General features: G+C 37.0%; 3 protein-coding genes and 1 pseudogene across 4 annotated transcripts; 1 reads left to right on the top strand and 3 right to left on the bottom strand.

Moving 5' to 3' along the window:
* Nucleotides 1-1,068: 1,068 nt before the first annotated feature.
* Nucleotides 1,069-4,062, bottom strand: LOC141001163 (troponin I, slow skeletal muscle-like; annotated as a pseudogene).
* A 4,172-nt stretch (nucleotides 4,063-8,234) lies between these two features.
* On the bottom strand, nucleotides 8,235-9,592 carry LOC141001165 (troponin I, slow skeletal muscle-like). Of its 2 annotated transcripts, none has more exons than XM_073472152.1 (5): nucleotides 9,542-9,592; nucleotides 9,288-9,419; nucleotides 8,803-8,892; nucleotides 8,450-8,623; nucleotides 8,235-8,321 (listed from the first exon to the last, which is right to left on the bottom strand). In XM_073472152.1, exons 2-5 carry the CDS (start codon nucleotides 9,411-9,413, stop codon nucleotides 8,235-8,237), a joined length of 477 nt encoding a protein of 158 aa, XP_073328253.1. In that variant the 5' UTR covers nucleotides 9,414-9,419; nucleotides 9,542-9,592. The 2 variants fall into 2 exon arrangements, with proteins under 2 accessions (XP_073328253.1, XP_073328254.1); XM_073472153.1 differs by having other exon boundaries at nucleotides 9,288-9,413; nucleotides 9,542-9,580.
* Nucleotides 9,593-11,190: 1,598 nt separating this feature from the next.
* On the bottom strand, nucleotides 11,191-12,418 carry LOC141001166 (troponin I, slow skeletal muscle-like). The gene is made up of 5 exons (XM_073472154.1): nucleotides 12,368-12,418; nucleotides 12,123-12,254; nucleotides 11,957-12,046; nucleotides 11,363-11,533; nucleotides 11,191-11,277 (listed from the first exon to the last, which is right to left on the bottom strand). The coding sequence occupies exons 2-5, from the start codon at nucleotides 12,225-12,227 to the stop codon at nucleotides 11,191-11,193; spliced, it is 453 nt and encodes a 150-aa protein (XP_073328255.1). The 5' UTR covers nucleotides 12,228-12,254; nucleotides 12,368-12,418.
* Nucleotides 12,419-17,715: 5,297 nt separating this feature from the next.
* On the top strand, nucleotides 17,716-22,695 carry LOC141001412 (interleukin-17 receptor A). Its single transcript, XM_073472482.1, has 9 exons — nucleotides 17,716-17,823; nucleotides 17,969-18,087; nucleotides 18,190-18,310; nucleotides 19,924-19,971; nucleotides 20,074-20,228; nucleotides 20,349-20,423; nucleotides 20,521-20,590; nucleotides 21,376-21,471; nucleotides 21,558-22,695. The coding sequence occupies exons 1-9, from the start codon at nucleotides 17,793-17,795 to the stop codon at nucleotides 22,520-22,522; spliced, it is 1,680 nt and encodes a 559-aa protein (XP_073328583.1). The 5' UTR covers nucleotides 17,716-17,792; the 3' UTR covers nucleotides 22,523-22,695.
* The last annotated feature ends 211 nt before the right edge of the window (nucleotides 22,696-22,906 follow it).

Here is a 22,906-nt window from a genome sequence, read left to right as displayed (position 1 = left end):
ATTGGAATAAAAACAATACATTCTGGTATGGCATTAAAATAAATGCTGTTAGACAAAAAAAATCCAGCCATGCTATTTTATTATTGATATATTTAGAGTAGCATCCGTTTTCTCGACTTAAAGCAAGTGTATTTTGATTTTAAAAAAAAGCCTTCTTTCAGTGTTTTATCCTCTCATGCTCTGAAATATTTCAAAATAAAACTCCTTACCTTATACAGTAGGTGACAAATACCCTCAGGCGTCTTTTTCTGAGACGAGGAGGACAGAAAGAGGGTAGATATATAGATTCCAGTGCTCATGTGAGTGGCTCACTAAAATAGCCCCTCTGTCCTCACCATTCTTGCACCGCGTCTCTCACATCCCAGAAGTATGAGGTGTGAAAGTTCTTAGTGGGACACACCTTCGATGCTTTCTTAGTGCCTGTCTTTTCACTAAGGAGAAGAGGGCAAAGCTTGAAGGAGCTTTAGTCCAATTTTCTATGTGTGAAACTGAAGTTGATCTAACACACATCAGTTGTGATTATTGTAAGAAACAGTGGAAGAAAACAATGACAGGATTGTTATTTTATTGAGAGAAAAATGCATGTTTCATGTTTATATCAAGTACACAAACCAAATATGAAGACGATACTCCAACTGCAATAACTTTAGTAGATAATGCAATCGTACCATTTCATTTCCAGCATTATATCTTAAATAGCCAAAAGATTGTGAATGATAGCAGAAAACACACTAATAGTTGTGTATTCAAGAGGGACAAACAATATATCTTGTGTCTGAGTGTCCTGTGATGGTTTGAAAGAGTTATGCTGCCATCACAAGGCTGCTGAGGAGAACTACTGCAAACAGTCATTGCTTTTACAAAGCATAATGTCAGTATCAATATAATTCAGATTTTCTATTTGAAAAATAATTAAAAGACCCTTCTTCTTTAAATAATATGTTATTTTTCTTTTATTTCTATAAAATTACAAGCGAGACAATCCTGGTTTTAAAGCTATTACTACATAAGACAGTAAGTAATGTTAAGAATTTATTAAAAGAAGAAGATAACAAAATAAATATTTCTTTAGTTGCCGGACGCGTCAAACAGCTTCTTCCTGCCTTCCATACCGGACATGGCCTCCACGTTTTTACGCCAGTCAGTCACCTCCTCCTTCTGTTGGAAACATAACATGGACGAGATAAAACAGTTAATTTCACTAAAATTACTGTTTCCTGAATGTTTCCGAGACCCTAAAGCCGTAGCCAGACTTACCTTTTCCTCTTCCTTCTTGACCGTCTTGAGGTTGGCCTTGAAGTCGAAGGACTCCTTGTGTTTGCCGCCCAGCAGAACGCTCAGCATGGCTTCAGCTGAGATCTTCACTCTCTTCAGGGTCGGTTTCTTGAACTTACTCTGTATCTCGATGATCTTCAGGTTCATGTTTTCAATCTGGTTGTGAGGCAAGTAGACCATATTACCCTCACTGCTAACTATTTATTTACATAAACACAATGTAGAGGGAAGCTTCCGACATTCTTATATTTGTTCCTACCAGTTGTCTTGTCCACATCCAGACATGGATTTATTAATTAGGATATCTACTTGTTAACTGTTAACCGAATCTTGAAGCCTCCCTCAACAGATGGAGTTTCAGATAAAGCTAGATGTGTTATAAGTTCCAGAAAGGCCAGTAAATAGACCTAAAGTTGTTGTTTTTTGTCAAACTAATCCTAAATTGTTAATATCTTATAGTGCATAACTGTATACATTATATTGTACTTTTCTTTCATTTTTAGCTGTAGTGAATAAATGCGCACATTTGCTCAAGTGATCAAATTCCTCTAAAGTTAGCAGCTCTTTGTGAAAATAGCCAACCACTGCAAAGTGAGAGAAACTCCGTAAGACACCACTACTTTGCAAAACAAAGTATATATTTTAAAAGTATATATTTTTATCTTTAAGATGTCTAAGATGTCTTGTTATTCTCAGTTCTACCAGTTGGAGACAGTGTTTGTTCAGTTTTAGCTCTTTTATGTTGTGACTGTCTTCATAATAAAGACATTGGATGCAGTTATTTTAAAAACATTTCTTTAGCAGCTCACCTCCTTCTCATTTTTGGACACCTTGAGGCCAGTATCATACCGCTCCTCATCTACAACATCAATCTTGTGGTGCAAATCTTTGCAAAGATCCTGTAAGACAGTAAAATGCACCCTCTAGTGGTAGTGGAATATAACATGAACTCAATGATGTAAGAATAATTGTGAATAGTGACAGAAGAACACTTATTATATTTATACATATTCTATTTTTTTGTTGCATGCTCTTTCTTATTTTACTATTTTATTATCTTCTTACACGGGGGTTGCAATGGAAATTTCATTGACATGTCAATGTCCAATGACAATAAAGGCAATCTTGAATCTTGAATCTTGAAGATTATAACAAAATTAAATACCACCAGCTCTTGCAATGAAAGACCAGACATGTTAAGAGGAGGAACTCTTTCTGCCAGAGCAGCTTCTCTCTCCTTCATTTTCTGCTCTGTCTCCTCCTGCAGCATCTGAGCTGCAACTGCCAACAGTCTGATCTGAGGAAAAAATGAAAAATACAGTTAGAATCTCTCGGCCCATTAGATCAACACTGAGACTCAATATTTCCCTAAGTCTTTTCATTAACAGAATAATTCTATGTGAAGTTTGGCATAAAGTAATGCATTGCAATTTAAATATATTATTTTGGGCTTTTATTTGATAGGGCAGCAAGAGAGTTGACAGGAAAGGGGGATGAGAGAGATAGGGGATGGCATGCAGCAAAGGGCCACAGAAGCCTGTGCAGCTGCAGTGAGGACACAGCCTCTGTACATGCTCTACCAACTTAATCCATCCACATACATGTATGTGGATGGATTACACATACATGGATACATGGATTGTTACATGTAACAAATTGTTACATGTAACAATTTGTAATTTGTTTAACATGCAACACTTGCAGTTACAGCTCAGTCATTGACATGATATGAGATACTTTCCACTGTTGTGTCAAATAATGTTGCAGTGCCACCTGGCAGTGTGGGTTAAGTTCGGTAGATGGCGCACGTATCAATGGGCAACACCGGATAAAAATAGGTCAGACAAAGGAAGAAAAACCTGTAATTTAACTCCCCTGTTTTATGACTTCTGGTTACTTTTTAAATGTAAATATTTAATCATAAATATTTTATGGTAATTTACAAAATTTTCAAGACAAAATTGGACATTAAAAACTTGTTTATGCATTGTCAATTACCTCTCCCGACCCACCTGCAGTATCTTCACGGCCCACCAGGGGGCTGCAGTTCACACTTTGGGTATCACTGGTTTACACCATGAATATGATGCATGCTTCTAAGAACATTTATACATATGAAGACAACATATACAACACATATGTAAAAACATCACATCCATTTCTGACATTGCAGGATAGTCTATACACAACGTCATGCTAATGCTGGCCAACGACCTTGTTGCACATCTTTGTAAGGTAATGTTCACAATTGTTTTTTCTGTTAGTGGTGTTTAGATGTTCACAATGACATGCATTCCAACATCTTATATCAAAATCAAATTAATCGTGATAAATCATGCAAATCAAACCTTCAACCCCAGCTTTCGAGAGGATGAGATCTTTGATTTTTTCTAGATTTAATACACACAAAAAATGTCATTATATTCTATGCTTGATATACTATAAATTACAGAACATATCACATCATCATACATGATTTTACGACATTAATAGTGGGGTTGGGTAACAGTATCGATACCAGCACAATGGTACAGATGCCAATATGGGTATCGATATTGAAGGGTACCCGATCCAACATAATAGACAGACAGAAACTTGATAAAAAGGACTTGTGAAAGATGTTGCATGATATATACTCACAGGTCTGTTGGAGCATTAACAAGAGGGAGAAAATACACAACAGCTTATTTACAGAATGAATATTAACATATAGATATATAGTTTTAGAGTATACTAAATGAGCACATTAAATTAAAACAAAAGTGATTATACTCACGCGTCAGCCATGGTTGTCTTTAATTCACGCACTATAGTGAGAAAAGTAAAAGAAAATGAAAACTGATCTTGCAAAAATTTAAACCGTCATGCAGATACTTGCAAACAGAGAGTCTCCCTCACCTCTAACACCTGTTCAATTGAGCTGTATCTCTTCAACCTCTTTGGTCAAAGTATTTCACCCACTCCAAACATTCATTTGCCCATTAAAGCTGAGAGCACAGAGTTATTTATTGCTCACTCATTTGTCCCTTGGTGCCAATACGTTGATTGGAATACTTTATGTCCAAATAACAAAAAACAAATAGCAATAATCGAAATGTTATTACCAATTGAATACATATTGCAACTAAATTAAATAGCATAAGTGCAGACTTTGGTTTGCTGTTTGATATGCATTTATTCAGGCAGGAGAGAATCGTTAAAAAAAAAACATTAAAAGCACTTGTCAGGGCTGCATATGGTTAAAAAAAAAAAGGTCATATTGCGATTTTTGTAAGATAAGATGCGATATGATTCATGACTAGTGAGAATGATCATTATGGCATCACAATTTTCTTTTTCACTTTCAACTATTAAAATCATCTTATATCTAGAGAATAAGATTTGTAAGCCAGAGCATCTCTGCAGCATGGCAGTTGTTCATAATAATGCTGTTTTGTCACACATTTTATGAAAAAATAAAATATCAATAAATTTCAATTTCTGCAATTTCGATATGGCACTTGGCCATATCGAAATTTTGATAATATTTCAGTTAATTGTGCAGCCGTAACTTCTGCCATAATCAAAGCTTCAGAGTGCTGAGTCAGTGCATGTGTTAACATAACTGACAAGAGTCTCTGCATAGGTGACAAGAAAGGTGAATGGCCAGATAATCCACAGGCATGTAAGATGTTCAACTTGCTGTTAGTCTTAATCAACATTATCCAAATGAAACATTGAAGTAAAGACTAGACACTAACCTGAATAAGATATTTTACAGACTCTCTACATGTTAGTATTTGTTTTAAACTCACAGCATGCTGACAAGTTCACAGAATTCAGCTCGACATGCCACAACAAATTTACTCCAATCCACAAGTACCAGAATAATAGCAACTCTGTACCTTATTGAAGCTGAACAGCTCCTTGAGTCGCACCTCAAAACCGAAGGAAAGTGTGTGAGGGAGGGAGACTTTCTAAGTGACGATGCAGAATAATCAATCAGATTTATAGCGTCTGTTCCAAATGTGAATGGCTCACTAAAATAGACACCACTCTGTGCTACTGCTACCGTTTGTCCACCAGCAGTGACATTTACTGTTGCACATAGCATCACCACAATATTCAGACAGGAAAGGCGGTAATAAAACTTAATTTGGGTATCTTGCGTGGTTTTGACAACACCTGTTGGTGGAAGTGACAGTGAACATTTAAAGAGGTGACCACATAATGCCAGGTCAGTGTCATATATTCACATTTGAACACGGTCAACTCGTCAGGGTGTGGATCAAGTTGTCAAGGACTCAAACAGAAGGGTGGAAAAAAAGCCTTGAGTGTTTGTATTTACTTGTTCTGCACCTTTATTTTTAGAACAAACAGCTCAGTCCAAGTGTGAAACTGGGCCCTCTCAAGATGTCCATCTATAGGCATCTAATAGTGTCACCAACTGAGACTGAAGAGGTCCCATATCTGCCGTTTTTGTGGCCACATCATCTGTGGTTCACCCAAATTTTAAGAAACAAAATAATGATTAAAAAAACAGAAAGTTAATGAAACAATGTCATGTAGCAGCGGTGTAGTGATTGTCACACCAAGACTGGAGGTAAGCTCTATCCTATTGCTGTCTCCTTCTATCATTTCAAATAGACCCTGTCATCGCAAATACTTTGACTAGTGTAATGCTCAGTGTACATCTTCCATTGACCTTACTATATACATCACTATTCCTTCGCATGTGTGTGATGACAGGCTATTATATCCTGATAACACATTGTAGGACCACCTTGGAGGTAAGAACAAAGCCAAAAGTTGGTCAGATTTTATTTAGGGGGGCAGAGGAACAAGGACAGGTGCTGTTCAGGGGCTTGATGGTTTGTAAACTGAGCCAGCCTGAGTTCAATCTGCGTCATTGTTCTGACAGGGAGTCAAATGTTCAGCTCATCAAAGGGTTGCGACTCATGCCCTCATGTAAGGATAGGTAGGCGAACGATTAAACAAGAATAGTACAAGAAAATTCCCTGAGGTCAAATACCGTTTTCAGATTACTTCTTGTGGTTGCTTTAAAGGATTTCAAGCGATTTTAATTTTTCACTTCCATAAAGGTGGGATACTCAGCGACAGATCAGAAAAAAATGTCAAAACTGATGCAGAAGAGGCTGAGATATCCTGTTAGTCATGGAAAAAGCTTAGAGAAAAATGGATCCGCCATAATGCAGCTAACAGCATTTATTTGTTACACTGCAAGGTAACACAGGTAACAGAGACTTTTGTTTCGAAGTATGTTGCTGCCACAGCCAAACCGAGATAACCCTAAAGACAACACTATGATATCATCAAGGGTCATTTTTTCACACTTAACAAATCTCCACAAGAGCCACACAATGCCTTATGTTATCCTAAGTGATATTTGCTTTGACTATTTAACTGACTTTTATCTGTTCCCCACCAAAATACTGTATAATTTGTGCATCATCATTGTTGTGTATTATTGTTACAAGTAGCGTCAAATGGATGATAAGTCAACTTGAACATATGTTGCACTACAGCCACTCAAAGCACTTAACAGCACTGGCCTCATTCACATGCACATTGATGTGTGTGAATGGCAGAAACTGCCTTGCAAGGTGCCAGCCTGTTCATTAGAAGCGATACAGCGCTTCCTAACCAAAGTGCTCCAAGATGTTTCCATGCTCAACCAGTCACATACCAATGGAAGAGTCACTGGGAGCAATTTGGGGTTCAGTATCCTGCTCAAGCACACTATGACTTGCAGCCGGAGCCTGACTTTGAACAACCTTAACTCCGATTATTGGACGACTCTACCTTCTGAACCGCAACCGCCCCAGGGGAGTAACTAATACTTTTTTGTTGAATGACTGAAACAACAGCAGTAGATTCTTCCATGATTCACCCAGAGTTAAAAGTTTGACATCTCACCAGGGCCATTGTGCTTAAAGGTTTTTTTTAACACACTGGCTGAAGTTTATTATTTAGGCTCGGCTGCAAGTTATGATTTTTTTTTTCATTACCGATTATTTGCTGGTTCAATTGGTTCAATCATTTGTTTGAGAAAATATTAGAAAACAGTAAAAAAAAATAAAGATCCCCATCTCAAGTTCCCAGAGTCTCAGTGTCTTCAAATAGCATGTTTTGGTCCCATATCAAAAGATATACAATTTTCTGTCATCATAGACAAAGAAAAGCATCAAATCTAGAATCATTTTAGGGTATTGGCTGAAAAATGTTTAACAATTAAATTTTGTCAATGAATTTTCTCCATCAGTTGGTCGAATAACTGTTTCAGTTCTAATTATTACTTCACTTTTTACTACTTCAGCAGTAGTAGGAATGTTGACTGGCACTTTGTGCTCCAAGTGCTCCCTTGTTGCTTTACTGAAGGTTTACTGCAGCCCTGAACCTGCAACCTCTTTTATTTTTGGATGTTCATAGATGTTAATGTGAATGTTACGTCTGCTTTGATTTACAAAGATGATTTAACTACTTTGTTCTCAGCTGCCAAGTCCTCGAATCATTACTGCCATCTGGCTGATGTTGTGTCCCAATCTGTAACATGAAGCAACTTGGATAATAAAGTAGTAAAGCATTAGTTTTCTGTGTTGATCAGAAGTATTTATTATCATGACAAAAAGCAGTCTTTACAATGCTATTCAATATCAAGTAGAGCAAATTGCACTATATGCTTTATATGAAAGTGTAGACAATTAAAAATGTTATTTTTTTAAATGCTGACACCACGAAACAGCAACAGAGTTTAACTCATTTATATGCAATATATACGCATTTTCCTTTGAATCAAGATAGACGATAAAAGATTTTAGCTTATTGCACAAGTCTGTACACACTCTCACACTCACACGTACACTGTCGACTTACTATTGTGAGCAGTGACATTAACTTAATTTTCCTCTCTATTCTTGTCCACTTTAAAACAGCGTTCATATTGTCCATAAATGTAGAGTCTACTGTCCGGCATTAAACAGCTTCTTCCTGCCCTCCATGCCAGACATGGCCTCCACGTTCTTACGCCAGTCAGTCACCTCCTCTTTCTGAGGAAGAAAATTGTTCTTAGTGATACTGTTCTTTCACAAAATAACCCCACAAAAACATCAGCAGCGAGCCAGAATGGAAACCTGATCTGAGTTTAGAACCAAGGAGTCAACCCAGCCACACTTACCTTCTCCTCCTCCTTCTTCACTGTCTTGAGGTTGGCCTTGAAGTCCACAGACTCTTTGACTTTGGCGCCCAGCAGAGCTCCCAACATTGCGTCAGCTGAGATCTTCACCCTCTTGAGAGCAGGTCGCTTCATCTTGCCCTTAAGATCAAAGATCTTCTGAGACAGATTTTCAATCTGCAGGAAATAATTAAACATGTCAGTAAGAAGTATGCAGTTGTGCAAGGCCAAAAATATAATTAAAACGTCGGCAACTAAACTGTCAGCTCTTAAATAACAATAGATATAATTTAATAAGATTCATTCTTGATCGTTGAATCCACACATAAATCAAATGAATGTGGATAAATATTGACCTCCTTGTTATTTTTGAACACTTTGGCCTCAATGTCGTAGCGATCTTCATCAACCACGTCGATCTTATGGTGCAGATCTTTGCACAGAACCTGAGGACAGATAGAGAATCATATTTATTCAACAAATTAATGAGAAAAATCTGCAGTCCTTTGGCTTGCTGCACAGTTATGCATCTCATACTCAGCTGTATTTATGTTTTTTATAACTACAGTGTGGGTAGTTTCGCTCATTATTACTGGTCAATTATTATGCATTTAATATGTGAAACAATGTATGTGTAAATGTGTTAATATGTATGTGTGTTATGTGTAATTAATGATTTGAAGGTTGCTGTGTCAGCCAAATTCCCAACATATATAGACATCGAGATATCTGTCCTCTAGTGTACCTACTGCATACGAACATGCTGTATGACCGGCATCTATATCAGATCAGAGGGATGATTGTAGTATGATTGGCGGCTCATGCAGTGACCTGCACATACCTGAAGATCCTGCAGGGACAAACCAGACAGCTGAAGTGGAGGGACTCTCTCACTCAATGTAGCTTCTCTCTCCTGCTTCTTTTCCTCTTTGTCTTTCTCCAACATCACAGCTGCCATTTTCAGCATCTTCGTCTAAATGAAATGAAATGCTAGAGTGATTAACTTGTTAATTTGGCACAGATCACATCTTATTTTGTAAACCTGTGGATGGCATGAGAATGGCACAAAATTTGATTTAACAGAGAAGACAATACCTTCAGTGCCAGTCTGCGGGACGCAGAGATCTTAGATTTTCTCTGCAAAAAAAGCAGTAGACAAAATGTTTATGTATAATATAAAAACATAATGTCTCTAAATGAAGATTGTCTTTAGATAAGCTACAATAGGTGTATGAATAACTTACCGGTCTGTGGTGGACATTATGATGTGGAAAAGAATAAGAAATAGGATAAAAGTTAGTATCAACATGATAAAGATCTAAATAATGAATCTGTTTTACAAATACTGATTTACATAATAAAATTTTTAAAAATCATAACTTACGCCTCAGACATGGCTGGCTTTTATCTGTAAAAATGAAATAAGTTATACCAAAGTCAAAGAAATGCATCATACAGAACCAGTACTCATTGCACACATGCAGCACTATAAATACTCTCAGCTTTTTTTAAATGAACTAATATTTAATCACTTTCTGAATCAGTATATTTTTCTGCTACTGTGCAAGCTGTTTATTCCCCTCTTGTTGAGCCCGGTAACAGTCATCCAGACCTCGTATGGTAACATACCAACATTAAGCCTTTAAATTAGCAACACTTCACGCTTGAGTGCTGCAGATAGTCTGAGTCATATTCCTATTTTAATCCCAGTTGGTGTCGATCCATTTTCAAGAAATAGTTATTGTCAAAAAAGATACATATATGGAAAGTGTATCATCCTCGTGATTGTCAAAAGGAATTGTTTTGTTGCTACCTTAAATCCCTAACATGCTAATTTCATTCAATTAATCGATAAGAGTTGTCTGATGAGTTTGAGTTGGTCTTATTGGTTATTCCTGATTAATCCAACAGGTGAAATTCTATAATTGTCTTAAAATTTTTGTAAGTAACGCTATTGTCATTAGGAAAATCTACATACCTTTTTTTAAACCTCTGCAGAAAACCTGTTGAGTTGAACAGTGACCGTCTTTAAATGACCAGAAGAAAACGCAAGTCAAATTTTATGGCTCCTATTGCCTTCTCTGAGTGGTCAACTAAAATAGCCTCCTGTGTCCTGATTGTCAGTGTACTGTATATCACATTTACATTCCCCAACACAAGTTTTACATCTATACTCCCATTGACACTGAGAGTACAGGATTGTTGGACCGCCTTGACCCCAATTATTAACATCTATCTTGATGTATATATAAAGATAAATTAATAAGATGAATAAAAAGAAAATCTGAACAAACCAAAGAAACCAGGCAGACATGTTGTTATGGTTTAATCAGCATCACATGTATTACAGACAGTGAGACAGCGCCATCAACTGTATAATACAAATACTGCACTTTAAAGACAAACTCATGAAGCTAATCAGCTTTTTCTTCAGCACAACTTCAATATGCAAAGGGTACTGTATACCATACAATGTATATTAATACAATCATGGCATACAGTGGTATGTTTTTACATACAAGTTTACATTAACGCAACATTAAAGCTACTTTAACACAGCATAATCCAAAAAAGTTCATTCATTTAATCCTTTACAAGTGCATATGGACATTATTCTTTACAAAATCAGTATTATTTTATCCTGTAATGGAAATCCTCTTGAATTTGATTTTGAAATAAAGGGATTTAATAAATAAAAACTTGAACATTGCAAACATAGGGTTCACTTTAGGAAAGACAAGTTTTTACTGTCCAGCATCAAACAGCTTCTTCCGGCCCTCCATACCAGACATGGCCTCCACATTCTTACGCCAGTCAGTCACTTCTTCCCTCTGCAATGATAGAGATAGATTATAATTTATTTTTCATACAGTTTATTATTTGTGCGGATGATTTTGTCTCAGCCACCAACTTTACCTTTTCATCCTCCTTCTTCACTGTCTTGAGGTTGGCCTTGAAATCAGCCTTCATGAGTTTGGAATTGTCGGTGCATGCACCCAGCATGTCGTCTGTTGTTTTCTTCACCCTCTTTAAGTTGGGCCGCTTCACGCCCTTCAACTCAATGATCTTCTGATTCAGTGTCTGGATCTGTGCAAAAAACATGACAGTTTAAGAAAAGTTAAATAAAACACACAACATCCTGATAGGTTGTTAGGTTTAGGCAACAAAAATACTTTATTAGGTTTAAGCAACAGAAATACTTGGTTAATTAAGGCAACAATAATACTTGGTTAAGTTCAGGCAACAAAATACTTGGTTAGGTTAGTGTTATATGTTGCTTGGTTTAGGCAACAAAAATACTTGGTTAGGTTTAAGCAACGTAAATACTTGGTTAGGTTTAGGCAACACAATATGTTACTGGGTTTAGGCAACAAAAATACTTGGTCAGGTTAAGGCTACAAAAATACTTGGTTAGGTTTAGGCAACGAAAAACAACAGCAATAGCAGATTGTTTAGGTCAGTAAATGTATGACATGTTATTTGTGACCTCCTGGTTCAGTTTTACTGTACCTCTTTTTCATTTTTGGATACTTTCATTTCCATATCATAACGCGCTTCATCTACAACATCAATTTTACGATGCAGGTCTTTGCAGAGGTCCTGTAAAGAAGCAGAAGTACGTCAAGATGATGTGAAATAATAATGACTAAATTGGCATGATTTGCATTGTCAGTACCTGGAGCTCCTGGACTGACAGACCTGAGAGCTTCAGCGGAGGGTAGGACTCATTCACAACTCTTTCCTTCTCGTGTTTCTTTTCTTCACTTTCAGCCACCAGCATAGAAGCTGCCTTCTTCAGCAGTTTGGACTGTAAGATAGGAAGGTGTTAATAAGCCTGGATAAAAACTTGAGCAGCCCTAAGATCATATGGCACACTGTTAAAAACTGTTCACATAGCGCCTAAAGGTCTGCAAGACCTACCTTCAAAAGCAGCCGGCGTGTTGCTGAATATTTTGGTTTTCTCTGTCAGAAAGAAAGGAATACATCAAATGCTGTTATTAATATAGGGTTTCAATTGTCTTTTTAAAGAATAAAATGCAGAATTCTGAATCAGTATTGGTGAGTAATTAATGCTTGTGACAGAAATAATTTGGACTCACTGGTCTTCATCAACATGTGACAAAAAAAGAAGACAAAAGATATATATTTTAATTATATAACATACAAATAGTGTACATAATTATGTATCTTTAGAGGCTGATACTCACCCCTCAGACATGTCTGCAGCTTACAGAACCTGTGAAGCAGAAACACTTTTTACTCATTTCAACAGCATTTCATGTATTTTTCACACATAGTTTAACAGACTAGACCGAGTATAAATAATTGTTACCTCAATAGTATTTTCTACAGTTATAATGTTTGATAAATCTAACTAGTTAACAGTTTATTTAGTGTAATTATCCACATGGGGCTTGCAGTATTCTTCCAGGACCAGATAATCCTTCCTATTGTTATAAAGTGCCTGTTGCATGACTATATTTGGCCACATTGCCCCCATGCTTTGCTGTGTCCAGCAGCTGTGGCCTTGATGATGCCAGAGAAAGCCAAGCAGCAGAAAGGTTTGGCCGCCAAGAGAGGAACGACACCAAACCTGTACAGACTGTGAGAGTAATATTTAAAAAAAACAGTTCTCATTCCCAATTCTTAAGGACCCACGACACAGCTCATTTTCTATTTTTCTAGGTTGTAAATACAGAATGATCCCAGCATAAAGTTTTAGGTTACAGCTAATATGAAAATAATTTATACTCCTCCTCTGTCTCTTTCTTTCAGCTTCTCTGACCATCTCTCTGTAGTATTGGCTTTACATTGTCATTATTTCCTATTTTTGATTACACCTCTGACACAGTAATATATCCAATTTGAATTAAGCAAGCCTGACAGGGTGCGAAAGTCAAGGCAAACAAGCAAAGCAGCAGACAATTTTCGGAAGCCTGCAGCCTTGCCCCTCCACCCAGGAGGTTGCCAGTTCATACGAGCGAGCCATCATCACTTATCACACCAGCTTTTCAGCCACAGTGATGGGTCAAGCGTGCTGATTCCAGCCGCCAAAACCTTGGCATGCAGTTTAAGCCTCGGGTTACATTTCCTCACTTAAAGGATCAGAAGATCATCAAGAAGCCGTAGAAGTCAAACCCCGAGAGCCACATTCTAGAAGTTGTTTTCAGACCTTGACAAAAGTAGCGACATAGCAACCATTCCCTCACATAAATACCAGCCGTGTCAGGGGCATGCTGATATGCAGTCTTCACTACTTCCTACATTAAAGTCGGACTTGACTTGACCCAAACAAACATGTGGCTATAGAGAAAGGTACTTAGATATCTGGTCACAACAAGTGAAGAAGTCATAATCTCTTAATGTCAGGTCAAAGAGCTCTTGTTAATGTCTACAATAAATCTGACTGACTTTTATTTTCTTGTAATAAATAGCATAGGTTGATTATTTGATATGAATCTTACCTTGAAGATGAGAGGAAATCAGAGAGGACAGCAACAACGGTGAGTCAGGAAAAGAAAAAGCACTTTCTGGTTATAAGTGAAAGATTTATGTATTCAAAGTCTCATCTGAATGGCTCACTAAAATAGACCCCCCGTCCACCTGACAATTCCTGCATCACAACCCTCTTTGATTTGCCCTCAACCCGTGACCCATTTGTTTCATGTGATTGTGTTGCGTAAGAGCACACTTCACACGTCCCTCACCTAAGTGACAGCTGAGTTATCTTCTCTGTAGATATCAGGTGCCCTGAGAGTGTTTGCTTTTTAAACTTCTGTCATGGGGTGTACTGGCAAAGGCTGACCTCAAAGACCAGTTGTTTTAAAGGTGCCTTTTAATGTCAGTTTTAAAAAATTGATAGTGTGAAGTTTGTTAAGTTGAGCTCCAATTTCAAAGTCTTTTGACATAACTGTTTCAGACACATGTATCATGTGAGGCTGTAATAGTGATGATTCTTTGGGCTAAATGCTAAAATTAGCAGGCTCATATGCTGTGAAGGAGGTGGAACATTTTCCATGTTTGCCATCTTAGTTTGCTGTTTAAGCATGCTAACCTTTGCTAATTATCGCTAATGCTGTCAAAAATATCGATACATACAGTATGAATTCAGAATATTTGAAACAGTTTCAATACTCATTTCCCACTGTATCGATACACCACCAGCTGCACTTTCTCGCTCTCTTTGTTTCCAACAGCGAGTTGACACGCACACCGCTGCGGTGCCCACTTACCCGCTCCTCCCATTCTTCTAACTGTGGTCAGGAGTAAATTGACTTAGATGCTGTCTCGTTTAGGAGACAGTACACAACACTTGATATATTTACATTTAATGAAAATCTAAATCCTGCTCCTTCAGTAATGTATCTATTGTCTCCATATCAGACATGGTATCATTTGATACCATGTTCGTTACCATACTTGATATTTTTAAAGCTACTGTGGCGAAGTTATTGTAACAACACTTATTAGGACTAAACACAAATATGAGGCTATAGACATAAAAAAAAAACTTATTTATTAGTATTATTATGAAATACACAAGGATTATTGAAACAGTGGCCAACAATATACATCACTGAAAGGTCACGGGTGAGTGTCACAGGTATATAAAACCAAACTTCCTACAATGTAAAACTCCTTTCTGATGGCATAAGGAATGTTAGATTGCCTCTATGCAAGATGAATACTGTATTTTACCATAGTCATTTATTCATGAGGGACAACTCATACTAAATAATATCAGCATGAAATAAATCTGTCTGATTGAGGCAAAAGGCTTATCTTTTATTTGTAGTCCCTGGCCAGGTTGATATTGTATTAAAATGCAGAAAAAACAACTTCAGAGTGCAAATAAGAGCATACAACATAAATGAAAGGGGAACTAGGAAAAGAAAACATTACAGACTGAAACATACAAGCATTTTGAAGCATTTATCAACTTTATATACCAGTTGTGGATGATTAGAAGAGACATTTTAAAGGAGGATTTCAAATTTTAGACAAATAAACAAAACCAAATACTACTGTTATATCTGATTACAACTACATTATAGTGTCATTTGGTGTGTTATAAACAATGTATTTGTTGTTTTTTTTTACCGCCATAAATGTTATATCCTATCCTAGAGTATTTTTATATTTGGATCAAAGTGACTATGGCTTCTGATTCATAATATTCCGTGACTCCACTCTCACGCAGAGGAGAGATCAAATCCAACCTCTACAGTCTATTCTGGTCAGCTTTTAGTGGCACATGTCTGTCTGTCTGTCTGTCTGTCTGTCTTAGTGTTATGTAAAGTGATACAGTTGAGCTCAGTGTCCAGTAAGAGACACAGTTAGACTGAGACAAAGTGACAGGAATTAAAACACAGCCACAGCCACATTTTTGTCCTATAGAAAATAATCCCTGGTCACCAATCAGTGAATAGTTGAAGGTTTATTCCTCTTAATCCTGGTCTTCATTTGTTAATCCTTTGGGCTGAGATGTTCACTTATCTGTATATTTAGGTGATGTTGTCTGGGTGTTATGTGAGGTCAGGCTGGATGTCTTGTGTCCTAGTGGCCTCTAGTGGTTTAAAAGATAAGTTTGGTAGTCCTTGAAATATTTCTGAAGCTTCACAGAAAAACAGGTTGGCAGCATTCTTCTGAACAACTGAAGTAGATGGGGACATGTTTTAAAACTAAACTAACCTAAAATAATAGGGTTTAGTCGCTTTTATCTTAGCAGCTACATTGAAGATTTCAGTTAAGAAATGTGTAAATATTCTCAGGGCTTCCGAAGACTTGAATCATGCCGAATGAGCTGTTTGGAGCCATTTTATATATATATATATATATATATATATACATGTACATATATATATATATATATATATATATATATATATATATATATATATATATATATATATATATATATATATATATATATATGTATGTATATATATTTTTTAATTTAAAATGTCCCCATCTACTTCAGTTGTTTGGGAGAATGATGCACTGTTTTGCAATCTTGGTTTGATGTTTTGCTGTGAAGCTCCAGAAATGTTCTGTGGATGATAAAACTTCACCTGAATTGCCATCTGCATGAGGGTAGATAGTGACTGAATTTTTTTTTCTATTTTTTGGGTGAACTTGTCCTTTAAGACGCTGATAAAGGACCTTTGTAGCACGTTTCTCTCTCCCCTAATTGCCTGTCAGCTTTCTGCTATTTCTTGTATAATAAAGCCAAGAATGACACCCAAAATAGTTCAAGCTTATATTTTTTGTTCAACAACTTAACAATGTGTCCTAATGTCACAAAATGTCTTGGACAGCATTTAACAGTAAACCTGTCTCCATCCACCTAAGTGCAACTTAAGATGTTATAACAGGACATTTTACCCTTGTAAATTCAGCCACTGCTGCCCCCTAGTGACCGTTTGATATTTTGACACACTGGTTTGCAGTTCCACGGTAAATACACACTAATATGGAAAACACATTTCTGTTTCTCATGTCATTCTGTGGAAATCCTCACATGCAGTGTTCTGCTTTAGAAAGGAAACTACCAGCCACATTTGACGAGAGCATCCTTCCTGTTTTCAGATTCCAGCACCTGATAAAAACGAAAACCAATCAGACTGGTTGAGATCAGATCACACTGTGTCTTCTCCGTATTTGTTCAACAAACTATTGCACCAACTTTCCAATTGAAGTTTATTATTGTTCTGTTTTATTAAGCTTTTCCACCTGCCACACCAGAATGCTCTATGTTCCTTTTTTCTGTTTTTATTTGATTGCAGTTTCATCGTCTCTGAGGACTCTCGACAAGCGTCTGGACTGCAATCAAGAGGTGAGGATTCAATCTATCATAAAAATAAATACAAGAAATCTTATGAAAGTAAAATGGGGTGAATGTATAGTCCTAAAATCATCAAGTCACCCGTATCTTGTGTTTTTTCCAGGGTCTTGACAACTGTAAAATTAGTAAGTATCTAATTTGTTAAATCGGTAGAATAAGTTTGACCAGTATGTTGAGGGTGGTAATATTTTGTTAATGTTTTTGCATTTTATTGTTTTCATTTCAAAGTTTAAAGAGATTTGGTGTTTTTTCTTAGCATGGTGGAGTAATTCGTGCAAGGAAATATTCTTTTGATTTGATATTTATGTGATTAATCTGCCCATACACATGAGTAGGTTAAATATATCAACATTAGTAAAATATAAACACTGTTCCTTAACGTCAGATAACTGCTCAGAGAGTCTCGCGGTCGTACAAAGTAATCTTGCTCCTAATGACCCAGAATGGGATCATGAGCAGGTGGGAGTCTGGACTGACGAACGTGATGATCCTATTTCGGTTATGTGTGTGACGTGGAAACTAAAGGCAGATGGTGAGTAATACTGAAATCTGCTTTTAAAAGTGCAGTACCTCACATTTTTGAATGCATCGAATACAAGTTGTAAATCTTTCATCAAAGGTGAACAGAAAATAAGTGGAAGAACTGGTATCAAATACACTCTCTCTTGTGTTCACAGCAAGTATACTTAAACTTCGTGGATCAGAGATAAATATCCTGGATGAAAGTACAAATCAACATATGTGTGTGCGGTATTCCTATAAAATCAGCCGACAGCAGAGTCCAAAAAGAGAGAGGGTAAGATCGCATCATATTTATTCATTTAACTTTTGCTGTAACCGTGACAAGCGAATACAGATGTTTCAGATAAAACACCTACGATTTGTTTTTCTTTATTAGTGGCAGTTTTCCTTGGATGGAGTTGTGGTAGAGCCTGGGCACACATATAATGTGACAGTTTTTAATTGGCCTAAACCAGAGATCATCGATTACAGGATCAGGAAGCAAATTACCATCCCAGGTGAGTTACATTTCAGAATTTTTAAAACCCAGGAAAACATTCAAGTTATATGAATTATATAAGTTTGCTGTATGCACAAGGTAACAGCTTATATTGATTATATGCTGCTCTTGAGTTCAGGTATAATTACATTGTGTTCTTACTATTATAAGTTTTTTCAGGGCCAATACAGATTATTAGTAATCAAGGAGACTAATAACCAGTGTTGGGAACAAAGAATGAAAATCTTAGTGTCAAATTTAGAATAATGATTGATGGAATGTAACTAAGTACATTTACTCAAGCACTGTACCGAAGTACAATTTTGAGGTACTTGTACTTTACTTGAGGATTTACATTTCCTGCTAACATTCCATTCCACTTTGAAGCAAATATTGTTCTTTTTAATCCACTGCATTTTTTGATAATTACACAGTATTACTTTGCAGATCCAGAATATTCGCTGTTCATAGGCCATTACCCCTGACATGTCCACTCAAAAAAATAATTTCATCTTTAACTTTGATAAAATTAATGCAATTTTTCAAATATTATACATAAAAGCATATGTAATGGATTACTTTTATGTATAATACTTGAAATGTTCTTTACATAAACTAGAACATATGTTATTGAATTACATGGCAATCCTGTGTGTAGTTTATGTAATTGAAAAACATAAAGTCAGTGTTTCAGGAAATTATTTTTTCAAGTGCAATCAGATAATGTTGTGTTTTGGCCAAGATATTGAGTGAGACAACAGTGATGACTAGAGGCAGAGAGGTTGGTACATCAGAGCCAAAGTGGTGCATTTTTAACTTAATTTATCAGCTATCAGAAAAAAACAATCAAAAAACAAAGATTCTGATAATTACAAAAATGCTGGATATCGAATCTGATAATCAGTTAGTCAGATAATCGGTAAATTCCTAGTTTTTTGCATACCTCTGCCAAAGCCCAGCAATCCCTTTTAATTTAATCAAGCCTAATCCAATATCAAGCTTGATAACCCTGTATCATCCTAAATTTTAAACCACCCATAACTGCTCAAGCATAATTTAAGATCACCAGATCTAGGATGTGCATCAGATTGTACTCATATATACCAGCCACTTGAAAATACCATACCTTTTTCATCTAGATCCATACATTATTCCCTGAAAAATTAACAAAAATGTCAAAAAAAAACACTCTGTCTCGCAATGTTAAAGAAAGTGAGAAAAAATTCCTGGAACCGCAACAGAAGTTAATGGGGTCTATTCTGGGCCGAGACACATCCTCCGTCCAAGTTTAATGGAAATCAGTTTAGTAGTTCTTGTGCTATCCTGCTGACAAACCAACAAATGGACACAGGTGAAAACATAACCTCTTTGGCGGAGATAAAAGTCAGTGTGAAAAGATCTGTGCTCCTGAATCTCACCTTCTCAAGAGTAATGTGTGTATAACTAACAGTCTCAAAAAGGGTCAGTTTAACATGTATTGTTCAGTTACCAAAACCATCACTTTTCTTTCACATTTATGACATTTTGAATATGTAAAAATCAGTTTTTGCATCTGTCTCTGTTTGAGACTTTTTTATAAATCCAATACAATCTTTAAAACATTCTAATCAGCATATTTACTGTCATGACCAGGATGTGATGACCCGAGACTCAACAGGTCTGTAATGTGTCTGCAAAATGGTAAATTTGACATTTTTAGCATCTCACAAGTTTTAATGGACTTTTAATGTCAGAGATTCAGGATCATGCAGGCATTTTACTCTGCATGTCTTGTTATTTCAGGAAGTCTGTGGGATCATAACATGACAGCTGTTGTGTCTGATAGGGAATATAACAAGTTATCCATTGTTGTGAGTTTTCAAGCATCACAATATTCAGAGAGATACCAAGTGTCCATCCAGAGCCCTGGTTTCCATTACTCAAAGAATGTCTCAAAGGTAATTATATTCAATTTGTTGTTAAGACTGTCATCAAATGACTTACTGCTTCTTTTGCAAGAAATGCTGTAGTACTGTAGCACACCTGATGTCAGAACACATTTTCTCATTAACAAATAGGAAAACAGAACATCGCTGAATGTGACATTTGAGTTTGGTTTGAAGCAGCTCTCCCAATGTGAAATGTTGATAATGGTGAGTTCAGTTTTAATTTAATGTCCCACCCCTAGCAGTTGATAAAGAAATCTTATTTGTCCTTATATAATGTCACCTCACTCTGCTTGTTCTTAAGATTCAGCCATTTTTTATTCGATGCAAGAATGACTGTTGGCGCCCCGAGAAAATTATCGATTACTGTCAGTGTAAGTATGATTTTTGACTTATAGCATATATAATTGGTGTTTCCTGATCTTTTTGGCTTGTAATCACTTTGAACAGTGTTTACCTGTTCACTCATTGTTGTAGGTGTCAGAAGAGTTTTGACCTCTAAACTTGAAGATCTTATTTGAAAAAATGCTTAAAGGAGACATATTATGCTTTTCCTTTCCCTCAGCGTTTTATATAAGTTCCTGTGCATGTAAAAGGTCTTGAAAGTTCAAAAAGTTCAAAGTCTGAACCAACAGAAGCTCTTCTCTCCCACAGAAAACACTGCTCTTGAAACGCCTCGTCAGTAGTCTCGCCTGTAATTACATGGCTTCATGACATCACACTAAGTCACCATGTCGAACATTTGCATAATTACTGCAGAGCAGCTAGTTTGGCTCATAAAAGTTAATTTAGCGGAGCTGCTCTGTGTTTGTTAGCAGTGCTTGTCTCGGGACCTTGAAGAGACAGGAGCTTAAACAGAGAGATTCAAAAAGAGGTGCTGCAGCACTGGACAGTATGAGAAAACTGATGTTATAGTAGTAACCCAATAAAATTATGAACCTGAAAATCAGAATAATATGTCTGTTTTAAGACCCAAGTTGGAAATATTTAAGAAAATACCCCAAAAAATGTAATTGTATGTAATATTATCTTTTTATTTTTTCCTGCCCCATTAGTTATATTGCCCCCTTATTTTGCAACCCCAGTATTTGAATTCACTTTTTGGATCTGTCAAGGTTTTTCACTAATCATATCTTTTCTTTTATGTTTTTCCTCTTAGATTATCCACCACGGACTTTAATTGTGAAAGCGACTGTGGGCTTGCTTCTCATTGGAAGTTTTCTTGTTTATTTACTGTGGAGAGCATCTCATAAAGGTTTGCCTTCTTATAAAAACACTGTGCTTGATAGAAAACAGAGCTTGGTATTGATAGTTAATCGATGAATTTCACACTTCCCTCAGATCCTGTAGAAATGTCCTTATCTGCTGACGAAGAACAAACAGAAGGTTTTCAAATGCAAGAGAGAAGAAGAGTCCTCATCATCTACTCACTCGACCACCCTTTATACAAAAACATTGTTCTCAAGCTTTGTGCCTTCCTGGCAACCAAATGTGGCACTGAAGTGGTCCTGGATCTGCTGGATTCTAGAAGACTAGGAATGTTGGGAAGCATCCAGTGGTTGGACTGGCACAGAGAACAAATAGAAAGCTCTTCAGATAAGATACTAATCCTGTGCTCTCGAGGAGTACAAGCCAAATGGAGAGCCATGTGTGGTGACAGACGGGTTTTTCTGAGAGAGGACGTCCGCTCACCTGTAGGTGACATGCTCAGTCCGGCTCTCAGCCTCATGGTCCCTCATTTTATCCGATCTGCATCGTTTGAAAAGTACATAGTGGCTTACTTTGATGATGTTTGTTCTGAAGAAGATGTTCCCTCACCTTTCAACATCACAGTGCGATACAAGCTGATGAAACAATTTGAGGAGCTCTTTTTCAGGATATTGGACACTGAAAAGCACGAGCCAGGCAGAGTGAATCACATCGAAGGGCTTTCAGGGGACGACTACTACCACTGTCCCTCAGGTCGAGCCCTGTGGGATGCCATAGAGGCTTTTCATGCGTACCAGCAGGAGCATCCACAGTGGTTTGAAGATGAACTACTGGAAAGCTCAGAGTTGGAGGCTGAGGAGACGTCAGCCGAGATCTGTGACAATGCAAAAACAACCACAAACCTCGTCACACATTGTGTACCTGACTCAACCCAAGTGATGCTCAGGCAGTTAAAGACACAAGGAAGTGATTTCACTGGAGACAAAACAGGACCTAACATGGCTGAAAAATTTCAAATGTGCATCACAGTTGAGGAGAACCCTCATATTGCTGAGAACATGCAGAAGAAGATCAGCAAAGATGTAACAGTTAGGTAGTACTCAGAGTGATAAGTAATTAGCAGGGAAGAACATGTTTCAGTCCTGTGGTGGTTGTCCTGTATCGTCTGCTGGTGCAGAGTAGTTTGGATCATGGATGATGATAGTCTGGCCTGGTAGATGTACTTACTGTGGGTGGATCTGTAGCACATTTCAATGTGAATTAAAACAAAGGGAAGTATGAAGACACATTCCTGATTTCTTTCTTTCTTTCTTTGACGGTTTAGATTTGGTATTTTATCTTGTATCTGCTTGCCTTCCTATCTGTTCTGCAGTATTTTTGCATGTTGCATTGATGTTGAATTTCACCTGCTTTCACTCAGGAGCATTGTAGACACCAGAGTTCTGCAGTTGATTATTTTGGGCTGTGCAAACAGTGTGTGG

Source organism: Pagrus major, chromosome 8 (genome assembly GCF_040436345.1).
Source record: "Pagrus major chromosome 8, Pma_NU_1.0".
Classification (NCBI taxonomy): domain Eukaryota; kingdom Metazoa; phylum Chordata; class Actinopteri; order Spariformes; family Sparidae; genus Pagrus; species Pagrus major.
Note: the sequence above shows the minus strand (reverse complement) of the source record. Positions and strands in the feature narration are given on the sequence as shown.

Excerpts from the sequence above, each read along its gene's own strand:
- LOC141001412 (XM_073472482.1), top strand. The coding sequence starts at position 17,793 with ATGTGTGTGACGTGGAAACTAAAGGCAGATG. Across the intron at positions 20,229-20,348 it reads ACTCAAAGAATGTCTCAAAG|GAAAACAGAACATCGCTGAA; the intron begins GTAATTATATTC and ends ATTAACAAATAG. Across the intron at positions 20,424-20,520 it reads AATGTGAAATGTTGATAATG|ATTCAGCCATTTTTTATTCG; the intron begins GTGAGTTCAGTT and ends CTTGTTCTTAAG.
- LOC141001165 (XM_073472152.1), bottom strand. The coding sequence starts at position 9,413 with ATGCTGAAAATGGCAGCTGTGATGTTGGAGAAAGACAAAGAGGAAAAG. Across the intron at positions 8,893-9,287 it reads TGTCCCTGCAGGATCTTCAG|GTTCTGTGCAAAGATCTGCA; the intron begins GTATGTGCAGGT and ends ATCTGTCCTCAG. Across the intron at positions 8,322-8,449 it reads TGAAGAAGGAGGAGGAGAAG|AAAGAGGAGGTGACTGACTG; the intron begins GTAAGTGTGGCT and ends TTTCTTCCTCAG.
- LOC141001166 (XM_073472154.1), bottom strand. The coding sequence starts at position 12,227 with ATGCTGGTGGCTGAAAGTGAAGAAAAGAAACACGAGAAGGAAAGAGTT. Across the intron at positions 11,534-11,956 it reads TATCCAAAAATGAAAAAGAG|ATCCAGACACTGAATCAGAA; the intron begins GTACAGTAAAAC and ends TTTTTTGCACAG. Across the intron at positions 11,278-11,362 it reads TGAAGAAGGAGGATGAAAAG|AGGGAAGAAGTGACTGACTG; the intron begins GTAAAGTTGGTG and ends CTATCATTGCAG.